Below are 14,274 nucleotides of genomic sequence, written 5' to 3' on the forward strand. Positions count from 1 at the left end.
CTGACATCTAATTTTAAGGTGAAGCGATGCAATGTGCTGGAGTAAGTTAAGACTGAGTCTGAAACAGTTTGCCTTTAAATTGTCCTTCAGTCTGAGTGTAAAGAAAGGTACCGACCCAAAATTTCACCTATCCATGTTCTCCAGAGATGCAGCCTGACCTGCTGAGTTACTCCAACACTTTGTGTCATTTTAGGTATGAACCCACCATCTGCAGTTCTTTACTTCTACCTTGTTTTAAGGGAATTCTGACTCGCATAAAATCTGACTGAAAGGTTTACAGAGCGTAGCACTTGCATAAGTTGGGGAGTGTCTGAATTAGTTTTCTTCAAAACTGATGTACCTTATGTCTTTGATACGTTTATACATTATACATAATACCTCATTGTTTAAAAATATTCAACTCATTAAGTTCATAAGTTCTAGGAGGAAAATTAGATCATTTAGCCCATCAAGTCTATTCCACCATTCAATCATGGCAGATCTTAACCTCTTAAGCTTGGAATAATAGAATATGTTTCACTACATGTACTAGCCTATTCATCTGTATTCTCCACTCTTCTAGTCCATTTGATCAAATTTTAAATACTCATGATTAGAATTTTTCTTTCGTTGTAGGTAAACTATCTCTTGAAGAATTCATCCGAGGTGCCAAAAGTGATCCTTCCATCGTCCGTCTCCTTCAGTGTGATCCGAGCACTGCTGGTCAATATTGATTCCAAAATGGAAGAAAATGACAGTTGGTGTGGCTGTGTTTCTGCTTCCTGCCATTATGTCATTGATGACTCAGTCACATCTTCATGGCCGCATCTGACATTGTTCAGCCTGTTTGATTTTTAATTATGACTTTGTAACTGGCTGTTTAATTAAATGCTGTCGGAACATATTACACAACCATTGTGGGCTGTGTGAATGCATTGTCACAATAATTATTTTTACCTTGATCAGAAATTTTAGAACTTTGTTCTTTTTAATTTCAACCAGAAAGAGACTTTGATTTTATTTCTATTCACGAATCTCTTGATTGCAGAGGTTAAAGGGAGCAGATATTTGTGTCTGTGGGAGACGTATGGTAGCCTTTCAGTCAGTAGTCACTCTTCTCCATACTGCATTCAGAAAGAAAGCACAGTTATCAACGTTGTTAAAAGGAAGCAGAAGTCAGTCGGGTGGATGTTTATGTTGCAGCCTTTGAATGATGAGTGATGCTAATATGTTAAGTATTTTGATGTTAGTTTAACCCAGTGTGGTTAGAATTGAAAGTTACTTGATTATAAATATGAGATTACGTTCTTTTAGAGTTGATGATGGGGGTACACATAAATTAGAGTTTGAACTGCCTTCTGCAAAACATGCTGGGAAGTCATAGTCTGACAAATATTTGTATTTAAAGGATGTAAAGGAAACCCAGAACTATTTTTCACTATTGTAAAGCATTCAGACATAAGGCTGCTGGAGATTCACTGCCAATGTTTTCATGTAACACTTTGCTATCACAGTCACTCCCTTTGGAACAAAAACTTTAACTTCGGCAGAGGCACAAGACGGGCATGAGGCCCATATATTACACATTTTGCTGTCTTTTTTTTCCATTGACTGCTGCAAATTAAAAATTTCACCTGGGAGTTGAGAATAACTAGCCTTCAGATAAAATGAAGAAGATAATTGGACAGGACACATGCGTGCAATTCATTTTAAAGTTGTACATTCTGCCTTATATATTTTAATATTACCTTGTTATTTGTAGTTTAAAAAGTAACAAAACAAGTCGATTTTTGAAGCAGTGTTAGAGTATAAGAATCTTTTTGCTGTACCTTGCAAAGAGCTAAGAGATACAAAACTGAGGCACCGCAACATTGCCATTTGTGGAATATGTAATTATAATGACAAAAGCATGTGCACCCAGGGGCCATTTTAAATATAGACATAAGAACTTATGTGGAAACATTAGCACAAGATATTCATGTTGATAATGTTTCAATATACTTTCTGGGAAACTTGCATACGTGCAGGACTTCTTCCAACGCATAAGTGATTGACTCCTTTAAATTGTTGTATAATCATTGAGTGTATCTTCATTCTATGAGAATCTTTATTGTTATTTTTTAGAATAATTTGCCAGATGAAATTAAGTAGTTCACAATGCATGCATATGTTTTATTGTGAAACACTTTACCTCTGTGCTACTTATCATTTCTCAAGGGCCATTGTCCCAAGCAGCAGTTATGAAAATCATTAAGGTTTGTGGCACAAAAAAAGGATGTCTATCTCGTTGTGTCATGGATGTCTGCCATATTCCACACCCTGTCATGTATTCATGGTTCTCACAACATAGATGACGGCCATTTAATATTTTCTAGATCAATCCCATTCCCTTACTTATTTCCCCATAATCTCTTCTCTCTCACGTGGCCATTAACTCTCCCCAATCCTCCTGCCACATACTATGCCATGGGAGGATGTACAAACTTTACATGTAGCAATCGAGGTCAGGATCGAGCCCAAATCCCAAGAGCTGTGCAGCAACAGTGCTAATTGCTGAGCCACCATGCCGACTCTTGGGCCCTAGCCTTTCTGGATTAAGACACTTCAAGTATTGTTTAAAACTGAATAAAGGTTTCTTCCTCGTAGGGTGAAAAACATTCTTCTCACTCACCTCTAATCCTTCTCCAAATTATTTTAAATTCACACCCTTGATTACTGACATCCTTACCAATCCACTGTAGATTATTTTTTTTCAGTTTATCTCCTACATCAAACAGCATTCAAACATTAATGGTTGAGTTTTCAGTACAGTGTTTTTTTGGGTCTGCAAGATTTATTTATTTTGAAGATGAAAATCTCATACCCACTGCTCCTGTCTGAAAGGGATTGACAACCCCATCTGCCACAGATTTATATCTAATTGCTGCCCAAACTACCCATTGATTTGACCTGCTTGGTTCAAATTTGAGTTGTAAGCATTGACATGCACATTCAAATTTTGAGGATGTGCTGTTTGATCACGCCAACATTAAAGGATAAACATTAGTCATTAACTTCACTGCAAATGAATCCCTTAGACAATTGTTTTGAGCTGCAATTTTTTCAATATGTTGCTTTTGCTTTCTTGGGAGATTGATATCAATAGGGCTGTGTGACTGTGTAGCATTTATATTTTTCTGCATCATTTTATTTAAAGTGGAGACAGCTCCTTTTTAAAGGATGAGTCTCTTATGTGACTCTTTCCATTTATACATTACCTGGGATAATCTGATGCCATAAAATGTAGATTTACAATCTGTCTCTTTTTTATGATTCCTTTTATCTATGGTGTATAAATGTGATTATGCTGAAGAATCTCTTCAAACACTTCATTAAAGTTCACTTTAGTGCATTTCACATGCATGAATTGTTTCGTAAAACAGCATTAAAGATTTTTACTGTTGTACAAGGAAAAGCAAAGGACAGTGCATTGTGAATTTCGTGGAAAGTAGTTTATGTCTTATTGGCCACTTTTGAACCTTTTTTGCATTGAAATTTAACAGCATGGTGAATTTTATTAGTATTGTGTGATATTTGAAAGTTTAGACTGGCATGTAATGTTGTTTAAATATATGTTTTCCACATTTGAATTTAGAGTGCCATTGCTTCCTTGCACATTGGTATTAGTTTGCCAATACGTATATGTTCTTAATTTCACTGTGAACAGATAGTTAATAGCTTTTCAGCAGAACATTTTTACCATTTAGAAGAAAATAAATAGCATTTGATGATGCAAAGTGAAGTAATTTGAAGCTACTCATTTCATCTTGTTGATGATAATCAAAGATTCTGTCTGGGCTGCCACGTGACCATCTAGAGGCTAACCATAAGACACCCACCCAGGTCTGATTACCCTGCGGTGGGCCTGCCTCGACTGAGGGTGTCTTGTGATAAAAGGCCGAAACACCCAGTGACGTTGAGGTACACAACTGAAGATGTGTCTGAATGGTAGCAACATCACCTAGTGGTCACCCCCAAGAACAACACCAGTCAATTGTAGTACAAACCTTAGGGATTGTAACATCTAGTCCTACTAATCAATTTGTAATTGTAAGGGTACAAATTTATTTCAGTTTAACAAATTCCTAAACACACACAAAGGGAAAGATCATCTGTGCTTTTGCATTGTGAAATCATAAGAACTTTTTGTCACAGTGATGTTGCAAACAGGTAGCTCTTCATATGTGTCTGCAACATGACCTGTTCCAATATGTTTCTGTTGCCGTGTCATATGTTTGTCAACAAGACGAGAAAGCCTTCTGCACTTCTGTATAAAAAGGTAATGCTGACACTTTAAAAGAGTGTCAATTAAGGCTCATTCAAACTATTCTTTCCGTCTCACTTATTTTTCAGGAAATGCTGCATAGCCATTGGGGAACATGGGAACAGTAGTAGGCCATTCAACCCTTCAGGCTAATATTCTTGCCAAATTAAAGTGAAGAATCAATCTAAAGTTCTGAACAGTTGAATTTACAATGTTTCAGAAATCTTTTGTGGCAGTGTTCTACATTTCTCACTTTAGAATAAGTGTAGCCCTCCTGTTCCCTCACAAAAAGGCCTAGCTTATATTTTAAAGTTAATTTATGCCCCTAACCTTCTTTTATCCAGGACACCATCCAGCCCTCCTCCCCTGAACAGGAGAATCATTTCCCTCCAACTAGCTTAACAAATCATTTAAACATTTTAAGTACCTCAAGTCATTCCTAACTTTCTATAGTCAAGACTTACAAAATTCTTAAGGGGTTGGACAGGCTAGATGCAGGAAGATTGTTCCCGATGTTGGGGAAGTCCAGAACAAGGGGTCACAGTTTAAGGATAAGGGGGGAAGTCTTTTAGGACCGAGATCAGAAAGTTTTTTTTTCACACAGAGAGTGGTGAATCTGGAATTCTCTGCCACAGAAGGTAGTTGAGTAGCAGTTCATTGGCTATATTTAAGAGGGAGTTAGATGTGGCCCTTGTGGCTAAAGGGATCAGGGGGTATGGAGAGAAGGCAGGTACGGGATACTGAGTTGGAAGATCAGCCATGATCATATCGAAGGGCCGAATGGCCTACTCCTTCACCTATTTTCTATGTTTCTATGTAAGAGAATACAGTATAAAACAATCCATTCTGTCTAAATTTTAACCCAAGTATCAAAGCAATTAAGCTGAACCCCCTCAGGGCTATAAGGGTGTCCAGATGACAACCCATTAAATCTTTATGTAACCTCTTTTTATTCCAGCCACGTTGAGATAGATACCAGTGTTTGGCTTTATAAATATTTTTGCACCTGTGTGTCAGTTCTAATGATTTCCATACTGCTCTTCCACAACCTTTTAGGCCAACAATATTTTTAAAATTACACAATTAACCTTAGAGTCTCTTTTTATAGCTCTTACTATTTTCATTTAATTCCTTTTGCTGTTTTTTATACCTCTGTCTTCACAATTTCATGCTGTTCTTTTGCACATATACAATTATCTTTTGGGCCAAGCTTACTTAATTAACCAATTTGGGTGATTGTGCTTTAATGAATAATTACAATTATATGCCTGTGTCATTACCCTTTAGGAAGTCTGCCTGGTATGTTATGGTCTGTTTGTATGGTCTGTTTTTGTGATACACCACTTCTTTCCCCCCCCCCACCCCAAAACCAGCATGCCAAAATTTAAGCTGTTACCTGCATATCTGCCACTCAAAAAAAGTTTTGACCTGGGGCATGTTTGCCACTCAATCTAAAATGTCTGGTTAACAAAAAGCAAAAAACACAGATGCTTGATGTCTGAAATAAAATCAAATACAGATGCTCCCTGACTTACGATGCTTCGACTTACAATATTTCGACCACGCGATCTGGTGTATTAAATGCATTTCAACGTACGATATTTCCGGTTTCTGATGGGTTTCTCAGAACGTAACCCCATCGTAAGTTGAGGAGCACCTGTAATGCTAGAAATACTCAGCATGTCAGTCAGCATCTGTGGAGAGATAAATAATATGGAATTGTTTTGATGCAACTTCACCGACCTGAAAGTTTGATTCTGTTTCATCTTCTCCGATGTAGCTTGGTGTTCTGAACATTTCCAGTATTTTTTATGTTATCTAGTTCTAATTTAAGAAGATAGTCTCCAAAAAAGCTGCCTTGCACACAATAGTGAAATTTAGTTACACTTATGAATTTGATTCATTAAATAAGCACCTTTTGTAAGACCTTGTGCAGGTTGTCTGCATTAGGACTTACATAAGGTGCTTCTTTAGTTGTCCAGTTACATTCCAAAAGCCATGGGGAACTTGGACAGAATGATGTTATGTGGACACGAGATACAATTCTCTTGTGTTGGATAGACTTCTCCCTCAACCAGATGGAGGCAGATACTTGATTTTTATCCTTGCTATAACGATTTCCTATTTCATTAAACATTGTAATTTATCCATCCTAGAGGTGAAACTTTTACTTTCTCTCTTGATCAGCTGATGTTGATATCTCTAATTATCCGCCTTTATTGCATATTTCCATGGCAAAAACGGCAACAGAGCAGATAATTTGATTTGCTGAATGCACTAATTTAGGTATAGTACAAATTTTAAGTTAAGTTTAGCTATAATATGTACAGGTACAATCTATTGTCCCCAGCCACGTATTCTGGCCCCATGAATTGCATTCCATCCAAGATGTTGGTCCATAGTTATTTGTTCCATTTGTTTGAGCTGGGATCTTGCAGTCTATGAATCCTAAATTTCGAAGTGTTCATTTTTAGTCTCATGGTAAGGTTGGAAACAAGTTTGTAAATGGTTCTATTTATCAATATTTAGAAATGTTATAAACTGCTTATTTTCAAGCCATTTTGCTTTGCCACTTATAATCTCACCAAAGCATCTGACTATCAGAACTTCAGTTAATGATGGTTTCAGAGATGTGTGTTTGTATTTCTCACACTTCTCAACTTTTGTCTTCAGTCATTGCCTTTATTTTACATGGTGATGTTGACAAAAGTACCTCCTGCTCTTTGAGCGATCGGATTAAAGTGTGACACTGGCTGATCTCAGTTTAGATTTGAAAAAAAAATGGCCTTAGTTATTTTAGGCTATCAACAATTTTGTGGTGCGTCTTAATTCTGCCAATTTTGTGTCTGGACATCAACTAGATAAATGAGTTAGAATGCCATTTTCTCAGTTTCTACCCCCTGCATATCTTGGGTATCATTGATCAGACATAACTGTCATCATTGGACATTGTTGGATGCCATTTCTGACGTCTTGTCCTCAATGGGCGTTTCTGAACTCTTCTATCTCTAATGTTTTCAGGATTATTAACTTCTGTTGTGTTGATAATTTTTCTGCTTTCAAATAGTCTTCATCTAATTTTTCTACCCAGTTATTTTTAATATAGCCTACCCTTTGATCAATACAAGTAGCCAAGTATCTTTCTATAATCCCATGCTCAATAAAATCTAATTCCCTATTAATTAGGAACTTTGGCACAGACTTGGTGGGCCGAAGGACCTGTATCCACGCTGTATCTCTAAACTAAACTATCTTCAAACAAATTCTCTCCAAATCTTTAATTTTTGTGCATGTTAAGTGTATTGCACAACAATGCCATTTCATCATTGATGTGCATCTGATTGCCTTATCATGAGAATTAAAATGTCATCCCTCACTATTCAATGTGCAAAGTAGGTTATCCATAAAAATATTAAAGAGAATAGTGAAAATAGATGCTTTACCGGAATTGGCTTTGTCGATTCACCCGAATATAATTTTAGAGTATTCAAATGGAAATCCTTAATGTGATAACATTTTAATTACTCTACTAGCAATTCAATGATTTATTAGTTAATGTGCCCTTGTATATATCACAAGCCTTGGCTGTCAACAAAAATGATAGCTAAATTCTTTAAGTTTTAACATCCATCGTGGTATTATTTTAAAAGGCAAATTTCTACTTACACCCAGGGTTAGTAGCTAAAAACCCTTTCCACAATATTCAATAGACGTGGGGATTACTCTGCCTAAATCTCCTTTAAATTGGATTGGACTGGCCTTAACTCCATCTCCCTCAATCACAGATGTTGTATCTGTGTCGAAATGATCAAGGAGGTCAAAACCTCATGTCACACCCTTTTAGTTGCCTTAAAGAGCAGTTTGTGCCCAATCAAATCGTGCATTTGCCAAATCTGGGAAGAGAAGAGCCATTTTTTTGTGCAGTAATTCCTCACAGCATCATAATTCTGAAACATTGAATTCTATTTAGCCTCTTGGTCTCGTTGCCATGATTTTGATAGAGGTGCTGTATCTGTCTGAAGCGATTAGCCTCCAGTGCAGTGTCCCAATCCGAAATCCCATATGTCCATTTCCTTCTACAGATGCTGGGTGATCCATTGAGTTCCTCCAGCATTTCCTTATCAATGATTCTATCCTCAGTCTTAATAGCTAACACGGTTTTCCTCTCTTTATATGCGTCAGCAACTGTCTCTGTGGAAAACCATTGCACAAAGAGTCTTGGAAGCTGGGTTTCATCATCTTCATACCCCGCAGATCTTTAATATTTTTTCCATCTGGCTATGCTGCATTTGCCTCCTTTATCCATTTGAGAGCCAATTCAATTTTCTTCTTTTCTATAGGTTTCAACAGTTTGTCCTCCATCCCTTTTAATCCTGCATCTTTGGCTTCATTGATAATATATTCTGTTCACCGTGAGCTTTGCTGGTTTTCCACCTTATATGGCCAAGATTTGTTGTGGCTGTTGCTCTCATATTTTGGTGTGCTGCATACTCATGTCATGGTCAATGACTGAAGACACTGGTATGTGGCTTTTTGTATTAACCCATATTTTATTGTATATTTGTATGTAATCATATTTCAATTATAGGCACTAGAAATAGCATTACAAATTTAGGCAAGCATTGACTGTCATCTCATATTTTAACATAACGGGTTGCATTAAAAATAAATTCAGAAAATATAAAAAGCCCTAATGGTATTTCTATTTATGGGCTTTATTCCAACCAAGACATCACAAGGCTGAAATGATAATAGAACCTCAGGATCACGCAATTTCTTGAAATTTCTATTTTCTATGCAGGTTTCAATTTGCACTTTTGTACGTGCCTGTGAAATAAAGTATGGGTTCTGCTTGCTAATTACTTAATTGATGATTTTATTATAAAGAGCCTTTATTCTCCACTATCATTTCAGCCAAAGAGTTGTTTTAATGTTCATTTGTAACACAGGCTGTTTGCAAAACAATTTTATAATTGACAATTTTTTAAGCTTTCTTTTACAGGAATTACTTTGCTGATATAATTAATAGTTGCAGTTAAAGGCAAACAATGATGTATGTGAAATCTCATCCTGCTTTCTTGGAGTTCCAGGACTTTTCACCATTGTTTTTGATCACAATTCTTCGATCATGTTGCCGAGCCCAAAGCCCAAGCCTTTACATTCAAAATCATTAGTGATGGCAAGTCTATACAAGTTCATCGGCTTCTATAGGCTCACCACTTTATTTCTGTGGTGTAGATCTTCTTGCATTTTTTTTATGTTCTTCTGTATTTGATCAATCTTGGACAAATCTTTCTGATTTGATTTGAGTCATTTTCACTTTGGCAGGTTGTGCATCAGCTGTATTTCTCTCACCATCACCATTTGAAGCTTTTGGCACATATCTAATATCTGTCTGCCTTCAATTTCAGACTCGCTTATTGTCTTGTTGGTGCAACATCTTTTACATTTTTTTTCTTCTTGATTGGGTTGCAGAAGAACTCTCACTAGTTCAGCAAACTTGGTGCTGGAGTAAGTCCAATTTGAAAGTTTTTACTCAAGCCATGATCTGTTCAAAAATATTTAGCACTTGTTCACAAACCCATGTGTTTTGTACGGGTATCTTTTCTTGCAAGAGTTATGATATAAACATATCACATTCCATTACAATTTGGTTGGGGAGTATTTGGCTGATGTATTGTAACTGATGCAACTTGTGGCTTGCAGAAATAAGACTAGACAATTTTGTAACTATTCAGAATAACTCCTCCTCGGGTATAGTTTTCTGATAAACTCATAGTTGACTGGCCCATTGAATGAGTGCTTTCAAAAAGTTTTTTTATAGTTCATCTATGTGGCCTGTGCAACTGCAATGGCAGACTAATATAAAGCGTTGAAGTGATTAGCTTTTGAAACCAACTGTTACTAATTAAAGAATGTTTTTTCCCCACAATAAAAGATTTTCAAACACAGATCATCAGATCTCAGGACTCAGTGAAAAAATCCTGGGAGCCCACAAAGTCAGTCCATTATGCAATCATTGCCAAAGTGACAGTGGTTGCTGCTAGTCTCTAATAAAGTTGCCCAAAAAGCTTTATTGAAAAGCATGCACAGCAATTTTCTCAGCGTGAGTACATCGCTAACCTTTGTACCACAGCCAGCTAATTGAATAGATAGGTGATTACAGCATCTAGTGGAAATTTTAAAATGCCAATAATTTTCACTTTCACTATTCACAGGATAACCAAGCTCACTAAAGGATTCCCACAGCTATCTGGACTACAATTCTTCCCACCTTGTCTCCTGCAAAAAGTCTATCCCCTACTCCCAATTCCTCTGTCTACGCCGCATCTGCGCCCAGGATGAGGTGTTTCACACTAGGGCATCAGAGATGTCCTCATTCTTCAGGAAATGGGGTTTCCCCTCTTCCATTATAGATGAGGCTCTCACTAGGGCCTCCTCGATATCCCGCAGCTCCGCTCTTGCTCCCCCCATTTGTAACAAGGACAGAATCCCCCTTGTCCTCGCCTTCCACCCCATCAGCCAGCATATCCAACAAATCATCCTCCAACATTTACGTCACCTCCAATGGGATTCCACTACTGGCCACATCTTCCCATCTCCTCCCCTTTCTGCGTTTCGCAGAGACCGTTCCCTCCGTAACTCCCTGGTCCACTCGTCCCTTCCTACCCAAACCACCCCCTCCCCAGGCACTTTCCCCAGCAACCGCAGGAGATGCAACACCTGTCCCTTTAGCTCCCCCCTCGACTCCAAGGACCCAAACAGTCTTTTCAGCTGAGACAGAGGTTCACCTGCACCTCCTTCAATCTCATCTATTGTATCCGCTGTTCCAGATGTCAACTTCTCTGCATTGGTGAGACCAAACGCAGGCTCGGCGATCGTTTCGCTCAACACCTTCGCTCAGTCCGCCTTAACAAACCTGATCTACCGGTGGCTGAGCACTTCAACTCCCCCTCCCACTCCCAGTCTGACCTTTCTGTCATGGGCCTCCTCCAGTGCCATAGTGAGGCCCACCGGAAATTGGAGGAACAGCACCTCATATTTCGCTTGGGCAGCTTACAGCCCAGCGGTATGAACATTGACTTCTCTAACTTTAGATAGTTCCTCTGTCCCTTTCTTCCCCTCCCCTTCCAAGTTCTCCCACTGTCTTCCTGTCTCCACCTATATCCTTTCTTTGTCCCCCCCCCGACATCAGTTTGAAGGGTCTTGACCCGAAACGTCTCCCATTCCCTCTCTCCTAGATGATGCCTGACCTGCTGAGTTACTCCAGCATTTTGTGATACAAAGGATTTATTTTCAATGATAATACTGCCAATCAATAATGAGAATTTGTCCCAGTATATTTTCTTGTATATAGAAGGGTTAGTATCTAGCTGGGTGACATACTTAAAAATTGGGTTGATGATATAAATAATTAAGAGAGGTTTTTGCATCCTTAGAAGTGGATAAACCACCAGGCACTGGTGAAATATATCCCAGGCTGTTGAAGGAAACTAGACAGATTCTCGAGGTTCTGGCCATCTTTACTGTTCACCTCAACCGATCTTTTTAATGGCAAGCTGTGATTTTTTACCACCCTTGAATTTTGAATTCTATGTGGGACATGGTACGGAAAAAATAGTAAGGAAAATATATGGTTTCCAGTTATCTGTTGACAAGTGGACAGATGAACTTTCCCAGGTTTTGCTTCTGAGATTGGTGACTCTTCTGATGTGGGCCTAATGTTTGTCCATGATACATTTATGCTTTTACAAATCCAAGGGACAATATAAAATGGCATATTTTAAAGAAATCTTAAAATATTCTCCACTTGCTCCATGATATGATCAATCCTTTTAAGAAACTGGGATGGAAAATGCGATAAGGGATTCATTTTTGCAGAAATAAAAGTCAGTGTGCCCTACTCCCCCAACTGATAATGCATTCTTGCTATTTAAAATAATTTTAACCATTAGAAAGATACAGTATTTATGAAAAAACAATGTTTGGGTCAAATGTGTTTGAAGCATTTTGATTTTATTTCAGATTTTCAGTGGTCATTGTTTTGCATACATTGATCGACCTCTTTTCAGCATCACCTAATTGGCCTCTTTATTTTTGCATTTACCCACCAGCTAAATTAAACAATTTTGTTTTAAAAAGCTGAATTCATTATTATTTTGGCAAGCTAAAATATCCCTAGCAATCTCTTCAGTGATGGAGATCTAATAGAATTGATATACTTTACAATGTATGTAAGTTAGTTTAGCACTTTCTCTGATCTTCCAAAAACTGGTAACAAACCAAATAATAATTGAGTGGGTGTGTATGCATGTATATGTGTTGGGAACTAATAATTTTGTGGAAGGGCTGGGATTTCTGGGAATTTGGTTCAACAAATGAAATACCTGATTTGAGAAAAATTCAATATACTTAGGACATGGATAATTTTACTAACTAATAACATTCAATTATTTTTTACTTCATGAATCTAAATCTTAGTGCATTTACGTCTGTATAGCAAGTTGCCGTTCCCAAAACATTTCACTCTGAACTATTTTATTTTCTTCTCTACCACTTTGCTTACCAGTCTATTTCTTGTGATAGATTAAAACAAAGAGAGATGTGCACTGCGATTCTATCTTTCATCTTCTGATGTAAAATGTGAAGTAGTCAATACTGGGAAATTGCCACCTGTTACACCCATGTCCTGATTGCAACAAAACCTGAGAAAAGTGCAAAGAAAATTGCAACTTGTACAGTATCTATACTTTTCATTTACTTTGAGCATTTTTCATGTTACCTGTGCACTGAGTAGATTTACTCAATGACCATCCTATCAAAAGGAATGTTACAATTACATTACAGAAACGATTTGAATTGCTTTTAAACCACATGAAGTGATAGACTTTGTTCCAGTGGGCTACTTTTAACAGGTGGTTGGGAATAAATTGCACTTACCTCTGTTCTTTGCTTAGTATTGCAAGGATAACTATTGTTCCTTAAAATGAGGTCTCAAAACTGTTCTATTCTTATTGCCATACTCCCAGGGCCCTATCATTTATTGTGCAAGTTCTGCCCGGGATTGTCTTACCAAATATTAAAATTTACACTGTGTACAGAGGTAATACGATGCTAAATATTTCAACAGACCTATTCATCCATATTGGTAGGAAGAAATGCACTGACTGAACCCTGCTGTGGGGCGCATATTTAGAACTTTATTGTGTGGAGCCAAATAGTCATGGTTTTAGGAGAAATAATTGTGTGCTCAAAATTGGAAATGTCTAATTTTATTTCAACAGGCCACAAAGATTATTTTGCTATGATTAGCATGTTCAGCATCTGAGCCTTCTCTTATTTTTTTGTTTGCTTCTACTAATGGGCATATGGATTCCATTTCCTTAGTGCATGGTCGGTTGCCATTCTATGTACATTGCATGCTTATGCAACTTTAATCTGACTGTTACCTTGTGGATGTTGTAAGGAGGGCAGCTACAAACTGTGTAAAAAGAAAACGCATAATTCTTGGCAGATAGGTACTAGTATGCTTTGAATACTTCATGGGGTCAAGTCTGTTTAAGCTGTGATTATTGATAATTTTTTTAAAGAAAATGCTTATCTTTTAATTGTAGTTTTTTGTGTATTTTGCAGTTAGACTTTCTATTTTTTTGATGTTGTCAAAAGGTGTTGATGAAAAAACTCTTTACAAAAATAAGCATTTGTAAAAAAAAATGTTCTATTTGATTAAAATGTTGAAAACACTTTGTGGCATTTGACGTGATTCTTTAAAATTGAGGTATATAAAGCAAGTGCAAAGTACCAGATCGTGCAAATAAATGAATCTGATTGATCCCAGATTCATTCGTGTCACAAATCCCAAGTTAAAGGTACAGACAGTAATATATTTAAAGTAGGTTAGAACAGCTGGTGAAATGGACATATAGGTGACGGCTAAATTAGCATTCATCAGCATTAAAAATATTACTTTTTGGAAGGAAGAAAGGAAGCCA

The 14,274-nt window shown here is 37.3% G+C and overlaps 1 protein-coding gene across 3 annotated transcripts in view; it reads left to right on the plus strand.

Annotated features, from left to right (window-relative positions):
* The window catches only part of LOC144592781 (neurocalcin-delta), a 183,141-nt gene extending 169,143 nt beyond the window's left edge, over positions 1-13,998 (plus strand). For all 3 annotated transcript variants that reach the window (XM_078397789.1, XM_078397791.1, XM_078397790.1), the window contains one exon: positions 616-13,998. In XM_078397789.1, coding sequence (XP_078253915.1) covers positions 616-713 — 98 coding nt within the window. In that variant the 3' untranslated portion in view covers positions 714-13,998. The remainder of the gene's footprint in view (positions 1-615) is intronic.
* The last annotated feature ends 276 nt before the right edge of the window (positions 13,999-14,274 follow it).

This window comes from Rhinoraja longicauda, chromosome 4, assembly GCF_053455715.1.
Source record: "Rhinoraja longicauda isolate Sanriku21f chromosome 4, sRhiLon1.1, whole genome shotgun sequence".
Classification (NCBI taxonomy): Eukaryota; Metazoa; Chordata; class Chondrichthyes; order Rajiformes; family Arhynchobatidae; genus Rhinoraja; species Rhinoraja longicauda.